The following is a 20,801-nucleotide window of genomic DNA, read 5'->3' as shown; positions in this document are numbered from 1 at the left end:
GAGTTCTCCTGCGTGCTGGAAAATACCTCCTCGCAACAAGCCCGCGTAGCTTGCCCGGAAAGGTGTGACACGGCCTTAAGTTCTAGTAAATCAAGAAACGCGATGAAGAACTGCCGAAAACATTTTCAATGCTAAACAAACAGAAAGATGCAAAAAAAGATATGTACAATTCAAAAGAAGATTGATTTTATGAAATAATGTAATCCGTGGCATTTAAGTAAGTCACGGAACGGCGCTTTTGTTTATTGATTTCGATATTTGTATTATCAGACAGGTGTAAATGTAATTGTGTGGCTGTCTGTGTACGTGGACTCTAAACAAAACTTTTCCCGTTAATTAATTCTATAAATCGATTCATATCGGTATCTTTAGTTACACTCTAATTGCCTTGCACAAGTTCGAAGAACCTATCAATGCTAGGTTACAAAGTTATGCAGGAGGAAAGGTCGTATCAAAATACTGCAACGATGCTTTTGTTACAATAGTCACACATTTCCACGGATACTGAAAATTACTTGCAACTGTTTTCCTTTCTTTTACATGCCTCTCATTTGTTTCTCATTATCTCTTTATATTTGACATCTTCTACTTGTCTAAATCATTGCATAACATCAGGCATGATGTGGAAAAGCTCATCATCCACTGCACGGCCTCGCCAAGGAAACCTAGTCCCGATATCAGGTGTCCTGGATCTCGGCATCAAGAACCCTTGTCAGACTATCACTGGAAAGAACGGAGAGGTCATAGAAACCTTTCCACAGGAGATTCTTCCACCTAAAGACATTCCCGGCATTCAGCGACATATTGCATGCTTTCCCGCTGATTTTGTGGGTACGGGGAAAAAAGGAGAAAGTCTCTCAATTTTCTACTTCGAAATCAACGAACAATAGCGTTAGCGGATACTGACGTTGGCTGCTATACTGTGTCTCGGAATTGTACTTTCAATTCAGAGGATCTTGAAACTAAATTGGCCTCTGCAGTGGTATAAGGCGATTCCTTATCAATCTCGTCTCATTCAATTGGATGGAATTCACTGTCAAAAGATTAGTTAAGATCCTATTCTCAGAGCCAGAAGAACAAATTGTACATCATTCTTAACAATATAGTTTTTGCTTTGTATTGCTCTTCAGTAGGTCTAGATTGCATTTTTTTTTTCATGTGGCATGTTACAGCTTGTATCATTCGAATTATATTCTCCAAACATGAACACTCAACTATTCCTCCCTTGGGGCCAAACGTAACATATAAGAATGTTTATAATTGTACATTTTCGTCTTTCAATTCTAATATTTTTCAGACCCACTAAAAGACTCAAGTGATCATATGTATATACAGTATATAATAGCCTTTATATAATAATAAAATATAATAATACTGTAATTCCTCTCCTACATACCTGTGCTACTAACTATTCTGATTGAAAAGAAAAAAAAAAGATGAATGTATGTGCAATATACAACATTGAATTCTCGGACCAAATATTTCTTAGATCATTAGGATAACTCAGACCCTTACATACTACTTTACCAATATGCTACCTATTTGGTGGTTTGCATAGCTGAGCATTTATTGCATTAAAGGCTCTTACTATTTAAAAGCATGTTAATCTATTCTGTTCTAAGATGAGAATCTTTTTATGGCCCATTGAAACTCAGGGATAATATTCTGCTTTTAGTTAAAACTGTATGCTTTTGCGTGCTAGTTTTTGCATGTACTATCCACCACCAGTCCTGTCCATTGACTTTTTCCTTATTCATTGATATGATACTATGTTCTAATCATAATCTACATTTCTCAATTTACAGATATTGATGAATGTGATAGCAATCCTTGTCTGAACGGAGGAACGTGTCAGGACGATGTCAATATGTACTCCTGTCTGTGTTTACAGGGTTATAACGGGTCGAACTGCCAAACAGGTGAGCTCGCGGGATTAGGTATTTCAGAGTAGCTGCGAATACCAATCTGCTGATGAATATGTTAATGAAGACAACCATTTGTCTGTCCAAATATTTCTTAAATTATTAGAATGATTAAGACCCATATTTACTATTTTACTAATATGCTAACTATTTGGTGGTTTCTATAGCTGAGCCTGTATTACATTATAGGCTTTTACTATTTGAAAGTGTGTAAATCTATTCAGTTGTAAGATGAGAATCTTTTTATGGCCCATAAACTCAGGGCAATTATTATGCTTTCCGTTTAAACTGTATGCTTTTGTCAGAACGGAGGAACGTGTCAGAACGATGTCAATATGTACTCGTGTCTGTGTTTACCGGGTTATAACGGGTTGAACTGCCAAACAGGTGAGCTAGGATTAGATATTTTTGAGTAGTGAATAGCAATCTGCTGATCAATTTGTTGTTATCCACCGAATTGATCAGTGTGTAATATTCGCAATGACAAAAAAAAAAGAGAAAAAAAAATCATGGGCGCACACACTCGAGCAGGAGTCGAACCTACGACCTCCTGATCTCCGGACAGGCGTCATCTCCACCTGACCACCGAACCTCCGCCCGACAGCAAGTGTCGGTTCCAATCCTCATAGCATGCAACGGGCACCGCGTTGTTAATCACATTCATGAAATTCTTCCTTCGACATGTTTTCATGCAGCTGATTAACAAATTGCCCTTCTTCGACGTAAATAAGCACTCAATTGATTAGTGTTTAATGGTAGCCAAAAGTAGCCCGATAACGCGGCGCCCCTGCATGCTATAAGGATCAGAACCCAAACTTGCTGTCGGGCAAAAGCTCGTTGCGCTAGTGAAGATGACGCCTGTCCGGTGATCAGGAGGCGTATAGGTTCGAATCCTGCTCGAGTGTGTGCGCCCATGATTTGTGTGTGTGTGTGTGTGTGTGTGTGTGTGTGTGTGTGTTGGTTACTATTAAACACTGATCAATTGAGTGCGTATTTAAGTCGATGTAGGGAAATCTGTCAATCAGTTGCATAAAACATCTCGAGGAAAGAATTTCATGAATATGAAAAAAAAAGTTACCTGTGTTTGTGTGTGTTTTAGATAATGGGTGACTATTTTCAAACTACAGGAGATTGGTATCAGACCGTCATCCGTTTTCGAATTCAACTTCTGCAACCAAGTGCCTATAACGACACACACACACACACACAAACATACACACACAAAAAAAGATAAACTGCTATACTGTAAGAAGGTGTCTCGGAATTGTACTTTCAATTCATAAATCTTGGTTGTAAAGGGGCTTGAAACTGAATTAGCATCTTTAGTGGTATAAGGCGATTCCATATCAATCTCGTCTCGATCAATTGGATGGAATTCACTCTCAAAACATTGGTTAAGAAAAAAAGCTTTAAAATAAAATTCATCTGAGAGCCAGAAGAACACAATATCATTCTTAACTTCTTAACTTTTGCTCTTCGTCTGTGTTGCTCCTCAGTACGTCTAGATGTGTTTTTTTTTTTATTTGGCATGTTACAACCTGTATTATTCGGATTAAATTGTCAAGACAATAACATTAAACTACTTCTCCTATTGGAGTCAAGCGGAGCATAAGAATATTCATAATTCTAGTACATTTTCGTCTTTCAATTTCGGTACTTTTCAGTCCTACTAAAAGGTCGCACTCAGCGAATATATTCAAGATCCACATGCAATTGACAATGCTGAACAAACACTGAGGCATCCACAAGCACTCACTTTCCAAAACAATATATATATATATATATATATATATATATATATATATATATATATATATATTGAATAGAAAAGAACGAAACACTTTATAATCATACTGTAATTCCTCTCCGACATACCTCTCCGACATACCTAACTATTCTGATTGGAAAGAAAATAAGATATAATGTATTTGCAATATACAACATTGAATTCTCTGACCAATTAATATTTCTTATTTATTAGGATATTTAAGACCCGTACATACTACTTTACCAATATGCTACCTATTTGGTGGTTTGTTTAGCTGAGCATTTATTGCATTAAAGGCTCGTACTATTTGATAGCGTGGAAATCTATTCGGTTGTAAGATGAGAATCTTTTTATGGCCCATTGAAACTCAGGGCCAATATTCTACTTTCCGTTTAAACTGTATGCTTTTGCGTGCTAGTTTTTGCATGTACTTTCCATCACCAGTCCTGTCCATTGACTTTTTCCATATTCATTGATATAATAATATGTTCTAATCATAATCTACATTTCTCAATTTACAGATATTGATGAATGTGATAGCAATCCTTGTCTGAACGGAGGAACGTGTCAGGACGATGTCAATATGTACTACTGTCTGTGTTTACAGGGTTATAACGGGTCGAACTGCCAAACAGGTGAGCTCGCAGGATTAGGTATTTTAGAGTAGCTGCGAATACCAATCTGCTGATGAATTTGTTAATGAAGACAATCATTTGCCTGTCCAAATATTTCTTAAATTATTAGAATGATTAAGACCCATATTTACTATTTTACTGATATGTTAACTATTTGGTGATTTGTATAGCTGAGCCTGTATTACATTATAGGCTTTTACTATTTGAAAGTGCGTACATCTATTCGGTTGTAAGATGAGAATCTTTTTATGGCCCATTGAAACTCAGGGCAATTATTATGCTTTCCGTTTAAACTGTATGCTTTTGTCAAAACGGAGGAACGTGTCAGAACGATGTCAATATGTACTCGTGTCTGTGTTTACCGGGTTATAACGGGTTGAACTGCCAAACAGGTGAGCTAGGATTAGATATTTTTGAGTAGTGAATAGCAATATGCTGATCAATTTGTTGTTAACCACCGAATTGATCAGTGTGTAATATTCACAATGACAAAAAAAAAGAGAAAAAAATCATGGGCGTACACACTCGAGCAGGAATCGAACCTACGACCTCCTGATCTCCGGACAGGCGTCATCTCCACCTGACCACCGAACCTCCGCCCGACAGCAAGTGTCGGTTCCAATCCTCATAGCATGCAACGGGCACCGCGTTGTTAATCACATTCATGAAAATTAATTCTTCTTTTGACATGTTTTCATGCAGCTGATTAACAAATTGCCCTTCTTCGACCTAAATAAGCACTCAATTGATCAGTGTTTAATGGTAGCCAAAAGTAGCCCGATAACGCGGCGCCCCTGCATGCTATAAGGATCATAACCCAAGCTTGCTGTCGGGCAAAAGCTCGTTGGGCCAGTGGAGATGACGCCTGTCCGGTGATCAGGAGGCGTAGGTTCGAATCCTGCTCGAGTGTGTGCGCCCATGATTTGTGTGTGTGTGTGTGTGTGTGTGTTGGTTACTATTAAACACTGATCAAATGAGTGCGTATTTAAGTCGATGTAGGGAAATTTGTCAATCAGTTGCATAAAACATCTCGAGGAAAGAATTTCATGAATATGAAAAAAAAAGTTACCTGTGTTTGTGTGTGTTTTAGATAATGGGTGACTATTTCCAAACTACAGGAGATTGGTATCAGACCGTCATCCGTTTTCGAATTCAACTTCTGCAACCAAGTGCCTATAACGACACACATATTATTAATACTAACACATAACTTACATGGCTACATCCATGCAAACATGCTATGTAAAAAGTCATGGTGAGGTTTTAAGGAAGTGTGTATGTGCGCGTGCACAATAATTTAGTGTCCGTTTGTGCGTGTGTGTGTGCGTGTGTGATGGAACAATGTGTTTATCATGTTAGTTTTTTTGCATATGTGTTTTTTAGCTGCGCGTGGGGAGGGATACCTAGTAAGCTGTTGCTGGTATAAACGTTGATATTGATTTTATCAGCAGCTTTGAATTTGATGAGTTTGTTTGGTAGATTTGTATATGAATTCGGAGTGGAGCTTGCGTGCGGGCGGATGCTGCTTTTCTGCATACGGTCCATTATGTCTTATTTATCAACATTGGGAAATCGCTTCATCAGGAAGGAATGTGGTATCGGTTCGGGTGTGCGTCGGTATGTGGGAAGGGGGTTACATTTCGTTATTGCAAAAGTTTGTTATTCTGAAGGCTCATTCGTCCGAAGGCTCATTCGTCCGAAGGCTCATTATTCCGAAGGTTCGTTATTCCGAATTTCTTCTTTGGATCAACGAACCTCTAGGTATAGGGAACTGTGTGTTTCGGATAAATGAAGCCTCGGAAAAAAAAACGAAACTTCGGAATAACGAACCTTCGTGTGTGTGTGTGTGTGCGTGTATGTATGTATTTGGGTTGGTGAATGTGGGTGTGGGATGATTTAGGTTTTGTTTAATCAGGGGTTGGCGGGTTGGGGATTGGATTTGAAGAAGGATAGTTATACATGGTTTGACAGATGTTGGTAGGATTTGATATTTAGGATAGATGTAGGCCCTAGATTTGTTTCGGTTGGGAAGGGGAGGGGGTGGTCGCGTTTTTTTATGACTGATTTCATTCTAGATTTGTGTAATGTATTTGTGTTTTTTTTATGCATATGCCCTTGTAAGTACGAAGATGTTACATGATCCAAACCAATATATTCAAGGAATATAGCTTTGGTAGGGCCCTACATGTCAAAACTTTCTCGTGAAGAAATTATTAGTAGGGTTGGTCTATAATCGAGTTATCTATGTTGAAGTGATATTATTTGTAGTATAAATTGACAAATGGATTTGTTTGTGTTTTGAATTGCCATTTGTAACTTTTTTTGTTCATGTTACACCCAGAATGGGTCGATTTATGAATGATTTGAATGAAATCAATAAATATCAAGGAAAAAAGTGTTGGGTTGGTTTATTTGCATTATGAGGATTTGTTTGAGTGTTTGTTGGTGTTTGTTTGTATTACGTATGTATTAGCGGTGTGCAATGGCAGTTCGTTTGTGCTAAAATCAACTAACGATTGACAAATTTTTTACGGCGTGTGGAAATTATTCGCTCATGCATGAAGCATGCCAAACCTATTCTGGGACAAAGAATAGTGGTAAGGACGTTCTAGTTTATAAGACTGATGGAAGAAAATGACTGCAGTGAAAAAATGAACAAAGACAAATAATAATATTTGGGTACCTCCCTCGTATGTATTTTCTCTCGGTCTCTCTCTCTCGCCTAGCCCGCCTCACCGCTGATATTGGTTGACACACCCATACTATTTTTAGATCAACGCTGGTGTGAATTCTTTAAACGCGTGCTCATACACTCTGAAGGCGTTTGTATGGCCACAGTAGCGCCACTATATTCCACATACACACGTAAGCATACAGGCACAGGTATACACACAGACAAACAAACCACTGGGAACTGCACAAGCGTCACGGATTGTCGCCCATTTACGGGGGCGACAATCCGTGCCGCCAGCGCCCGTCACGGATTGTCGCCCCGGGCAGGAGGCGACAATCCGTGTAGGGGCGACAATCCGTGTCGCAACAGTGTTAATCTATTCGGTTCTAAGATGAGAATCTTTTTATGGCCCATTGAAACTCGGGGCCAATATTCTGCTTTTAGTTTAATCTGTATGCTTTTGCGTGCTAGTTTTTGCATGTACTTTCCATCACCAGTCCTGTCCATTGACTTTTTCCTTATTCATTGATATTGTAACACAACCGGGACCGTTGTGATCGAGGTCGGGACTCTCCTGTCTTGGCATACTTGAACGACTCAACTCTCTCTCATATCTCACCGCATTCGTACGTAAAAGATATCACAAATAAACACACCGGTGATTGTCGCGGTAATTGAATTGTATATGGCACAAGCACTTTACTTGCCTTTATTTGCGGAGATGGGCGAATAACACATCGGAAAGTATCTCGCGGGGTGGCCCACAGCCCTTCGAAATCTCACCAACTGCTTGTATACGGACGACCCAAACACTGTCCTTACCCGGCCGTGGCTAGAACGCAACTGCCATTTGTCAGTTGCCGTACAGACTCTTATTCATACCGCGTGCTGTAAACGAACGCCCCGTCCATACCTATATACTCTGAGCCTACGTGCGTACACGCACTATCATGACATCACTTTGTTACACTACCCCCCCCCCCTCTAAAACAAGTCAGTCCTCTGACGGTGAAATAACAACGATAACAGAAGCGATGGTATGAAACTACTTTCCTGTCAGTGAAACAACTTTTATCTGACAGCCTTTGTATCTGGCTTCTTTCTGTATAACTATACATACTTCATAACTTCCTCTAAACAAGATGTTATTCTCTCTTTAAAAACAACTCGCTCTTTAACAGTCATTCATAAATGGACAACACACTGAGTAAGCCTATACACATCACTTATCTTACTAAGTGTAAAACATAACAAATATCAAAACCACCACCCGATATATGGCTTTCATACCTGTGGCAAAATTTGGTAACGACTCAGTGTAAAACCGCATATTCAATTAAGAAGTCAGCCTTTAAAGCTAAAGAAACTAAGGTGGAGTTTATAACTTCCAAGTCTATCACAATTTCCATCCTACGCCAAACTCCAATGAACAAGAAAACCACTACGCAGGAATGTACTTATTTCCTTGAGAGTCATATTACATGGAATGCATACTCATTAACATCAATAATTACTTATCCCTTGTGTTTTTTTTTTTCAACCAGTATTCTACCTCCAAAAGCTAAGAAAACACTCCTCAGTTAAAACTCTTTCCTTCAGACCTGTAATATCCTGTGATAGAGGGTATCTTAAGACATAACTCTCTGACCTCCAATACTTAGCCAGCCTGAACATCGCTGTTACAAATAATCAACATTTTCAACTCTTCCTTGTATTTGAACTCACGACTTAAACAATCCTTATCATTGCTATACTGCCATGATAGAACATGTTATATTGTCTCACTTTGGCCGAGAAAATACACACATTGAAACATACTTTATTCTCGATTTCGCTACTCCGAAAAGGCTCTTGTGTTCTCTATTCACAAATCATAAGGTTGAGTAAAATTAACTACAGCTTTTCAAATTCATAACACGCTGAACTTAATGGCAGTCCTTTGTCAGGAATCTGGCCTCCAGGTCCACTGTGAAGTCTGTGATGGTTTCCTCTTGGCAGATGAGGATTCCCTCCTGAAAGGTCTCCTTCTTCACTGTTTGTTTGATGCTTTTCACCCTCCCTTTGCATTCTTCTTCCAGGTCGTCTGTGGTGAGTGGCACATCTACTTCCCCCCGATGGACTTTGTGAAGTTTGGTGGCGCCACTGGTTTGCCGGTTGCCTTCAGCGGATTTGTGCATAACCATCCGGTATTCCCTCTCCTTTTCCTCCTGGAATACTTTCATGCCCTGGGCGCCGTACCATGTGTAGGTACTGTTCTCCCTTACTCTAACAGGCAGTCCCATCAACATGCGATGCGCCTCAAGGCTCCCGATGTCTTTCCCGAGTTGGACGCGTCTGATGTCAGTTTGATGCACAGGAAGCACATCGCCGGGGCCATCTGACCCCGTGGCATCCTCGGATGTGCTATCCGCCGCCCGTTGTTCCGCCTCTCGTTGCGCCCACATCCCCCTTGCCTTGCCAGACAGAGGTGTTTTGCCCCCCTCTTTGACATAGTGCCGGGTAACGGGCGACACTCCGATCACAAGCTGGTCTCCACATCCGTCATTCGGGCCGGCATCTGTTGTTGCTATTTATATTCGCAGTTCAATTCCTTATGAGGTGATACATTCTGATGTAACTGATTCGCTGGAGCTTATTTTGATCAGAGTCCGACCGAAATCATGTGCACCTTTTTTGTTTATGTCCTGGTACCGCCCTCCTGACAGCAAAATTGAAATTATGAATATATATGAAAATGTTTTAACCTTTGTTGATACTTTCAGATTAAATATTATTGTGATGGGAGATATAAATTGTGATATTCGCAAGAAAAATAAGTCGAATGTTTTGAAGCGTTTTGAAGAAATAAATACATTATTTTCATTGCAGCAAATAAATACCACGCAGTTTACTCGAGTCACGCATAATACGAGGAGTTTAATAGATCATATGATGACCAATGCGATTGATATAGTAAAAGCTTATGGAGTAATTAATGTTGGACTGAGTGATCACAATTTATGTTATTTGATTTTGAATTTTAAATCTGTGCAAAGTCCTAGGATTATAAGTTACCGAAATTTAAAAAATGTAGATTTGGAAGCCTTTCGTATTCATTTGTATAATCACCCTTGGCATGAAATATCAGCAGCCACAACTATTGATGAAGCAATTGAACTTTGGGAAACATATCTTATGGATTCGATTGAAAAATTTGCCCCTGTTAAAAAGAAACGCGTACGAAAACAGCCTGCCCCCTGGATAAACGCAAATATTAAAATGTTAATGAAAAAGAGAGATGATCTGAAACGAAAGGCGTCAAAATACAATGATGAATATATTATGAATATGTATCGTAAAGTCAGAAACTTAGTAACAAAGTAATGCAGATTGGCAAAAAAAGAATACTTCTCTAAACAATTATCAAATGCTTTTAATTGCTCTTCCGGTGAAAATGTTTGGTCGGTGCTTAAACCGCTCCTACCGTCAAAAAAGCTTGTTAACAACAGCACTGATAGCAATAACAGTTCAGTTTTGGCTAATCAATTCAATGATTTTTTCGCAAATATAGGATCCGAACTGGCGGCTACTATTCCGGATTTCAGAAATGATATTGTTGATATTAATTCTGTCCAATTATGTTTTGAATTTAATCCAGTAACAGAAGATGATGTAATGAAAACAATTTTGGGAATGAGTAATAAGAAATCTACGGGAGTAGACAATATTTCTATGATAATGCTAAAAATGGCTCTTCCGGTTATTGTTTCTTCATTGACCCACATATTCAATAGATCTTTATCAGAATGTACATTTCCTTCCAATTGGAAGAGATCAAAAATAATTCCAATATATAAAACTGGAGACAGAGCATCCCCAAATAATTATAGACCCATTTCTATTCTGTCTTCGGTATCTAAAATATTGGAAAAGCTTGTTCAAGTCCAACTGACTAATTACTTGAAAGATAACAATATTTTATCCCAAGCCCAGTCGGGCTTTAGGAAAAATCATTCAACCATTTCTACTTTACTAAAAGTAACTGATGATTGGCTGACCACGGTCAGTACACCGGTGCAGTGTTTATAGACTTACGCAAAGCGTTCGATACTGTTGATCCTTGCATTCTGTTAAAAAGGTTATCTGCTATAGGTGTTGCTGAGAGTTGTTTGTCATGGTTCTCTAGTTATTTAACTGATCGCAGAATATATACACATTTTAGTTCATCAACATCAGTGGAAGCCAATATCGATTACGGTGTTCCGCAAGGGTCAATTTTGGGCCCGCTCTTGTTCATCATATATATTGACAGCATAGTCAAACAAGTCCATTCCTGTTCAATACATTTATACGCTGATGATACTGTTATTTATTTTTCACATTCAGACATCATTATGATTGAGTCTGTTTTGAATTCTGAACTACAGAAAATTTTTAGTTGGTTGTGTGAATCGAAGTTGAGCCTCAATCAAGATAAAACTGTTTGTATGTTATTCGGCTCTCAGATGAAGTTAAAATAGTGCAATAAACTACATTTATTGGTAAATGAAAATATTATCTGTCAGGTACATTCTACGAAATATCTTGGCATGATCTTAGATCCATGTCTGAAATGGAACCTCCATATTGATAAGATGTGCATTCGAATAAGTAAATTGGTACGGTTGTTATCCCGATTACGACATACAATCAATCTGTCCAATCTAAAAGTTGTTTATAACGCAATTATTCTTCCTATCTTTGATTATGGAGATGTCATATATGGTTCAACCAGTTCTAAACACACAAGGTTATTACAGAAACTTCAAAACAGAGCATGTCGAATAATATTAGGAATAAGTCCGTATAGACATATGTCGGTCAGAGAGCTGCATGCACGTCTAGGCTGGAAGTCTTTAGCAGCTCGTCGTTGTTGCCATTTGAACACCATGGTTTTTAAGACATTACATGATTTTGCACCTCCGTATTTAAAAGATCAATTCCAATATTGTCATTTTAATTATTTACTTAGGTCAACAGGTAACTTAGCATTGCCAAAACCCAGGACAGAATATTGTAAAAGAACTTTTTATTATAGGGGTGCTGTGCAATACAACAATCTCCCTCCAAGCTTAAAAGTTGTTTGTAGTCCTGCTTCATTTTCTAGTAAATTGATATCATTTGTTCCAGATTTTTTGTAATCCTTTTATAGTATGTTTACTTTCTTTGTAGCTTAGTCGACATACAATGTCCTTTTTTCTCTTCTCAGTGATTTACATATTTTTTACAGTTTGAATGTTTGTTTCTTTTTTTTTTCCTGATGTCAATATCAATTTTATACTAGGACCCCATGGAAGAACAGCCATGTCTTCGTAGACTGAGCTGAATGGGCTATCCTACCGTACATATTCGTTACTTATTTCCCTCTCTTGTTTTCTTCCTCTTTTCCATATTTGATGCATTCTATGTATTATTCTACTGTTGATCATATGTTGTATATTGCTTGTCATACTTTTACTGTACTCTTTTTTTATGCTGAATTTACGATGAATAAATAAATCAAATCAAATCTCCGGTTTCGTCGACGTTCGAGGGCCGCTCCCTCGTGCCTGATTCCTCCCGTGTTGGCTTTGGGGTCGCTGTAGACCGACCCAGTCTCCTCTGCTCCCCAGTCTCGCGAGTCTTCCGCAGTGGGCTGCTTCTCCTCCGCGGACTCCGGCTTCTGGGGGTCCTGCTATGGGGACTTTTCCTATGGGGGCTCCTCCCTCTACCCGTTGGACTCTTCTCTGCTGGCATGTCGCGGTGTGTCTTTTCATGGGCGCGGAGGTTGTCGATCCTTCCATAGCTTCGGTTGCATTCGCGGCACTCAAAACGCCTCGGATGCCTATGCTGACTTTCGATGTGTCTCTGGAGACTTCGGTGGTGGCCGAAGTACTGTTGGCACGTGTAACACTTGAAGTTTCCACCCATAGTGAAACGTGGGAACCTGCATCAAAACAGAAAGAAAGGACCAAGGCTGGTTCCTTCAATTAAAAAACCCACCTTACGTATTATACTTGTAAGCTAAAGGGAACACAAACATCGCATTTATTCATCACATTTCAAAAACCTGTAGCAGCTCAACTTTCTCTGCTTCTCTCTCCTCCATATCTCTCTCTCTCCATCTCTCTCTCTCTCCGCTCCGATCTCTCTGCCTTTCCCCTCTCTCTGTGGGTCATCTCCGCTGCCTTGTGCCCCTAAACATAAACAGCTGACCATAACTTCATGGACTCGCCCTCGATAATTCACTCACCGAAGACCATTAAGCCCTCCTCTCCTCCACCGTTCCCCTCGAACATAATTATGCGACATAAACAAGAGGGTCAGACATGAAAACATGAGGCATGGTCAGCTGTGGTCAACGACCTTTTCTGGTCTGGCCGGTTCGCATATATGCTCTCTCTCTTCCCTCTTCGTCACACTTCTCATTCCGTCATTCCAGTTTCCAACTCTTGATTGTTCTGTCTCTCTCGACAACCAATGCGTCAAACTTTTCAGCTAAATGTGCCGATAGAACTTTTAATAAAGTAACGGATACTTTTGCCCATATCACGGTGTCGTCGGCTGAGATCATTACGTGTTCGGCTCCTTCCGTAAATAAGTGCAGAGTGTGAATCACTAAACATCTATAAACACATTCTCACAAACTGGTGACCCCGACGTGATCACGGAAGGAGCGACGATGTCCAGCACCGACACATCAGGTGAGGGTTCTTCGACGCCATCGACAACGGAAGACGTCAACGTCGCGTCTCTCACTGTTAAACTGCCTCCGTATTGGCCCGCTGACCCACACATCTGGTTCGCGCAGATCGAAGCCCTTTTCGCTACTCGACGGATATCAAGCGAGAAAACCAAATATTCACATCTGATTTCGTCACTGACACCCGACATCGCGCAGGAGGTTCGTGATTTAATCATCACACCGCCAAGAGACGAGCCCTACACGAAACTGAAGGAGGCGCTCATTCGGCGAACCTCGGCATCGCAGCAGAAACGCTTGCAACAACTGTTGATGGAGGAGGAGCTTGGCGATAGAAAACCGACGCAATTTCTTCGTCGCATGAACCATCTCGTCGGCGATACAAAACTGGATAATTCAGTGCTACGGCAACTCTTCGTGCAGAGAATGCCGCTGAATATTCAACTCGTGCTTGCCTCCACCGACGAGACGATGGACCTAACGCGACTGGCCGAACTCGCCGACCGCCTTATCGAGGTCGCGCTGCCTGCCACTCCATCGGTGCAAGCCGTCACAAGTGCACCTCCAACGCCCACGCAGGATCCCGTCGCACAGCTACACTGCCAAGTGAAGGATTTGGCCGCCCAGGTCAGCGCGCTTACTACCGAACTACGACGCCGGGATCGAAGTCGTGATCGACCAAGACCGCAACAAGGACAGAGCCGTCCTAGTGGGCAAAGACCGCAATCCCAGCTGACAAACACGAATTCGACCAAGTGCTGGTATCACCAGACGTATGGCGATAACGCTCGTCGATGCCGACCACCGTGTAGTCGAGGCCTCCCGCCCTCCTCCGGACCTTCACAGCCGGGAAACGACCGAGCCAGCGAATAGCTGCGACGGAATCTGCTGGCACTCAGAACATTAGTCGCCTGTTTTACGTGACAGATTTCGATACAAAACGGCGATTTCTGGTCGACACCGGAGCCGAAGTGTCGGTCATTCCACCTACCCCACAGGAACGACGACGGGCTGGTCAGGGCCCGCAATTATGCGCCGTCAACGCCTCGCCCATACGGACATATGGCGAGAAGTCACTGACCCTTGATATCGGATTGCGGAGAACTTACAAATGGATATTTGTAGTCGCGGATATCTCAACGCCGATACTGGGGGCTGATTTTCTTCGCCATTTTGGGCTCTTGGTCGATGTCCACCGACGAAAACTCATAGACATCGCGACCACCAGGAGCATTCAAGGCATCACCTCTCCGACAGCCAAGTCGCCACGCCCAGCTATCGCTCGCCCGCTGACACAATCGCGATTCACCGCCTTGTTAGCGAACTATCCCTGCCTCACTCGAACGACATTCACGGACTCGTCGCCCACGCACTCGACCACCCACCATATTGTCACGAAGGGGCCGCCCGTTAATTGCCGACCACGCCGTCTGGCCCCCGACAAATTCGCGATCGCAAAAGCTGAATTCGACCATATGCTCGAGCTGGGAATCATTCGCGCGTCCGAAAGCTGCTGGTCGTGGCCTCTTCACATGGTTCCCAAGAAAACCGAGGGTGACTGGCGGCCATGTGGTGACTACCGAGCACTCAATGATGCAACCGTACCCGACCGCTATCCAATCCCTCATATCCACGACTTCGCTGCATCGCTCGCGGGTAAAACCGTGTTCTCCAAAATCGATCTCGTCCGCGCATATCATCAAATACCGATCGAGCCCGCTGACATTCCGAAAACGGCCATCACGACTCCATTTGGAATGTACGAGTTCACTCGAATGCCTTTTGGTTTGAGAAATGCCGCAAACACCTTCCAAAGATTCATTGATGAGGTCATCCGCGGTTTCGACTTCTGCTACGCCTACATCGATGATCTCCTAGTCGCGAGCACGGACCACGACGAACACGAGCGACATCTTCGGCAGCTGTTCGACCGCCTAGCCCACTATGGTGTCGTAATCAACCCCGGGAAATGCGAATTTGGCTATGAAGCGCTCGAATTCCTGGGTCACCACGTCGATCGCCATGGCGTCCGCCCACTCGACAGTAAAGTCGCCGTCATTCGCGAATTTCCAGTCCCGACATCGGTGAGGAAACTTCGCGAATTCCTCGGATTGGTCAACTTTTATCGCCGATTCATCCCTCGCTGCGCACAAATCGTGCACCCCTTGACCTCGCTCCTCTCAACGAAAAACAAACGCTCATTCGAACTCGACCAACATGCGCTTAGAGCCTTCGAAGAGGTTAAATCCGCTCTCGCCAATGTCACCATGCTCGCTCATCCTCAAAACGATGCGCCACTGAACATCATGGTAGACGCCTCCGATGTTGCCGTCGGTGGTATTTTGCAACAGCAAATCGATGACCACTGGCAACCAGTCGCTTTCTTCTCGCAAAAACTGAAACCAGCTGAGACACGATACAGCACCTTTGGTAGAGAGCTTCTCGCTATCTACCTCGCCATCCGTCACTTTCGCCACGCCCTCGAGGGACGTTCCTTTCATGTGCTGACCGACCACAAGCCTCTCACGCACGCCCTACGCGCCACGCCCAATCGCTACTCTCCACGCGAAATACGCCACCTCGATTTCATTTCACAATTTACCTCTGACATTCGGCATGTCAAGGGCGAGGCGAATACCGTGGCTGATGCGCTGTCCCGAATCGACATCAACGCACTCAACTCTTCCCGCGGATCCCTCCCTGTCGATTTTGCGGCAGTCGCTAGGCAACAGCGCGACTGTGAGGAGCTGGCTGCCATGACGAGAGATCCCGGGAGTACATCGCTGAAGCTAGAATCAGTCGAAATCGCCGATTCCAACGAAACGATAATATGCGACACATCGTCCGGACGCCCCCGCCCCTTCATTCCTAGCGAGTACAGGCGAGCGGTATTCGATGCCGTGCACGACCTCGCCCACCCCGGGACACGAGCTACACAGTGCTTGATCGGTGAGCGTTTTGTGTGGCCCGGTATGAACAAGGATGTGCGTATATGGGCCCAATCATGCATCGCATGCCAGCGTTCAAAAGTTCACCGTCATACCGTGAGCCCCATCGGCACCTTCGCCGCGCCGGACGCCCGATTCAGTCATGTACACCTCGACATCGTCGGTCCGTTGCCTCCATCCGAGGGGTATTCATACCTCTTAACGTGCGTGGATCGCTTCACAAGGTGGCCCATGGCGGTCCCCATGACGAACATGACCGCAGACACGGTCGCGAAAACTTTCGTCACGCACTGGGTTTCGAACTTTGGCACCCCGTCAACAATCACGACTGATCGCGGTCGGCAATTCGAATCCGGACTATTCGCATCGCTCACGCATCTTCTCGGGACTAAACACATACGCACGACAGCCTATCATCCCAGTGCAAACGGCCTCGTTGAGCGTTTTCATCGCCAGCTTAAAGCCTCACTCATTGCCCGTGATCATACCAGATGGACCGAGACCTTGCCAATGGTTTTGCTTTCCATTCGCACGACCATGAAAGCCGACATGAATCTTTCTCCCGCTCAACTGGTCTATGGCACCACACTCCGCTTGCCAGGACAATTCGTCGACCCGACAACGCCGGCAGCCGACGACGATCCCGCTAATTACGCCCATCGACTACAACGAGCGATGCAATCCATTCGGCCTACGACCCCGCGACCACGGCAGTCTTCGTCGCACCTCCCGCAGGACTTAGCGACATGCACGCACGTCTTCGTTCGCCACGACGCGGTTCGCCGACCTCTGCAGCCACCATACGACGGTCCCTTCCCCGTAATCAGCAGAAGTAATAAATACTTCACGCTCGATATCAACGGTCGTATTGATACCGTCAGCATCGACCGCCTCAAAGTCGCGCACCTCGAAGTCGGAACTACCTTCCCCGCGTCTCGCGCAAACGACATCGAGCCCGGCCCCTCCCCGTAGGCCTTACTTCCATCTGCCGGCCCTCCCCCGCCCGACCGTTCCCGAGAGCCCCATACCCGCACTCGCGCGGGTATTAACGTTCGTTGGCCGACGCGACTAGCTGACTTTGTCACAATATAATTAGTCACGGACACTCTGTTATATTGTGGCCCCAAAACGTTTCCCGTTGAACTTCCATGTTGAACAATGGATATTGAACAATGAACATTGCCTTTATTCTTTTTCCACTTCGCATTATTGTTGGTTTACATTTCATTATCGTCCATTATGATTATCGCCCATATAATTCTGATTCTCTTCGCCTTTTCTTCCTCACGCTCTTGCTTTTTCTTTCTCCTTACACTTTTTACGATTTTCCTTCTAACACTTCACTTCTTCCTGCAATTCAATCATTCAGCCGTAAGCTATGTCATCTCATTTTTGTTTCCGTGATCGTCGCCGATTGATAGGCGGCAATTTTCATGTATATGATTATGTATCATATATGTCTATGTTTATAGATTTTGTCACCAACGCGTTATTGGCAGTGTCTATTACGTGAGATGTCAAATTCTTTTGTGTAGCTAGACTCTGAATAGTTGTCATAACGTTCGTGCACTTACTGCGTTCCTCAATTTCCATCGCCATTCGTTTTCGTTACTTTCGCACTCAGTCGTCCTTATGTGCAGGTGCAAAAAAAAAAAAAAAAGGGCAAAATTTCGTCAATCTGTAATCTATTTCGCCATTGATGAATTTCATTTCGTACATCCCTTATCGGACATGTATTACTTGATACAGGGATAGAGTTCAATCGATTTCGCCTTGCTTTATGCTTTACATAGTTTCATGTACTGTGTATGACTCAGTTCTCAATTTTTTTTTTTTGATACAAATTTGTACTGAAGGTAATGTTATGTTCTCGCTCACTTGTATTGCGTAGAAAATTTTGTTAAAGGGGATGGCTAGTAACTGATCAGTGGGAATCAGTGGGAATGCTGGAGGATGATTGCTCCAATCCTTTTGGGATTCATTTAAGAGTACATTATATATGTATTCTTGTGTGAAAATTATTTGCTTCAGAATGGTCTCATATTCAAGTAATGTGCAGTTTAATGTTTCCAGGTAAGCGTCCCTGGTCAGTGACGGGGCATTAATCTGCACATTACTTGAATATGAGACCGTTCTAAAGCAAATGGTTTTCACACAACAGTAGATATATAATGTACTCTTAAATAAATCCCACAAGGATTGGAACAATCATCCCTCAGCATTCCCACTGATTCCCACTGATCGGTTACTAGCCATCCCCTTTAAGCATTTTTTTTTCTTTTCTTCTCGTTCACCTCATCCTACCTTGTTTCTGACGCTCACTAGGGGGGAGCTACTGTAGCAGCTCAACTTTCTCTGCTTCTCTCTCCTCCATATCTCTCTCTCTCCATCTCTCTCTCTCTCTCCGCTCCGATCTCTCTGCCTTTCCCCTCTCTCTGTGGGTCATCTCCGCTGCCTTGTGCCCCTAAACATAAACAGCTGACCATAACTTCATGGACTCGCCCTCGATAATTCACTCACCGAAGACCATTAAGCCCTCCTCTCCTCCACCGTTCCCCTCGAACATAATTATGCGACATAAACAAGAGGGTCAGACATGAAAACATGAGGCATGGTCAGCTGTGGTCAACGACCTTTTCTGGTCTGGCCGGTTCGCATATATGCTCTCTCTCTTCCCTCTTCGTGTCACTTCTCATTCCGTCATTCCAGTTTCCAACTGCTGATTGTTCTGTCTCTCTCGACAACCAATGCGTCAAACTTTTCAGCTAAATGTGCCGATAGAACTTTAATAAAGTAACGGATACTTTTGCCCATATCACGGTGTCGTCGGCTGAGATCATTACGTGTTCGGCTCCTTCCGTAAATAAGTGCAGAGTGTGAATCACTAAACATCTATAAACACATTCTCACAAACCCAATCGTTTTGGGGCCATTCTCTGCCTTGGAGGGTTTCGACGTGGTGCCGGAATAGGCATTCGCCTAGGCGCTGGGGTGGGGATATTCGGTTGGGATTCTTGGTCAGGGGGTATCGTTTCCAATTCGGCGTCTGGTGACGTCGGAATATCCTCTCTGATCTCTTCCTCTGTCTCATCCTTCTCGCCGGGAAGGTAGCTTCTTTGTACTTCCGGCTCTTCGATCCAGGATTCTAACGGTTCCCCTTGATAAGGCTTCAACCGGTCTGAGTGAACAACTACCATTTTGCCATTGGGTTTCATTTGAAGTCTGTACACGACGTCGGAGAGCTTATGTGTCACGAGATATGGCCCTTTCCATCTTCGCTGTAGTTTCGGAGACAATGCCTTTGTCTTTGCGGGGTTGAAGTACCACACGAATTTCCCTACTTGTAAGCCATCCTTTTCTGCTGTCTTGTCATATGTCCGTTCTGCTTTAGCTAAATTCACTCTAGCTCTTTGATGTGCTGTTCTCATCTTCTTTCTCATCTCGTACGCATAGTCCGACTTCATTTCGGGGTCACTTTCTTCGTCTACTCTGGTCGCTTCCGTAGTAAGATCAATGGGGAGATGTACCTCACGACCTAACATCAACATATTTGGTGACTCTCCTGTTGATTCCTGGGGTGAGGATCGATAGCCAAATACGGCCAGGGGAACTTGTTCGTCCCAGTCACGCTGCTTTCTGGTCGGGTCGATCATCATGGACACCATGGATAACCTTTCTATGAACCCGTCAGATTTCGGGTTGTAGGGCGTTGTGCGAGTTTTGTCGATTCCCAGGATAGAGCACATCTCTGCAAACACTTGAGATTCGAAATTTCGTCCTTGGTCTGAGTGCAATACCTGCGGCACTCCGAATCTGCATACAAATTCATGGACAAATTTCTCAGCCACTGTCTTAGCCGTTTGATCCGGGATGGGATATACCTCTACCCATTTTGTGAAGCAGTCTGACAGGAGACTTCTTGATGGCACACGTGTTGCACATACGAATGATTGATCTTACGTCTGCATCCATTTTTGACCAGTGATACCTCAGGCGAACTTTTGCGATTGTTTTCTTAGACCCCAAGTGCCCTCCTGCATGACCGGCATGCAGTTCCGCCACTACTTGCTTCCGGTACTTCTCTGGAAGAATAATCTTCCACTGTATGACATCTCCACTGTCGGATTCCCAACGTCGATGGAGGACGCCTCGTA

At 43.3% G+C, this 20,801-nt stretch overlaps 1 protein-coding gene across 1 annotated transcript; it reads right to left on the bottom strand.

The window, feature by feature from the left end:
- Positions 1-19,553: 19,553 nt before the first annotated feature.
- LOC140235931 (uncharacterized) lies at positions 19,554-20,393 on the bottom strand. The gene has a single exon (XM_072315923.1). The coding sequence runs from the start codon at positions 20,391-20,393 to the stop codon at positions 19,554-19,556; it is 840 nt and encodes a 279-aa protein (XP_072172024.1).
- Positions 20,394-20,801: the final 408 nt, after the last annotated feature.

The sequence above is a fragment of the Diadema setosum genome, chromosome 12, assembly GCF_964275005.1.
Source record: "Diadema setosum chromosome 12, eeDiaSeto1, whole genome shotgun sequence".
Taxonomy (NCBI): Eukaryota; Metazoa; Echinodermata; class Echinoidea; order Diadematoida; family Diadematidae; genus Diadema; species Diadema setosum.
Note: the sequence above shows the minus strand (reverse complement) of the source record. Positions and strands in the feature narration are given on the sequence as shown.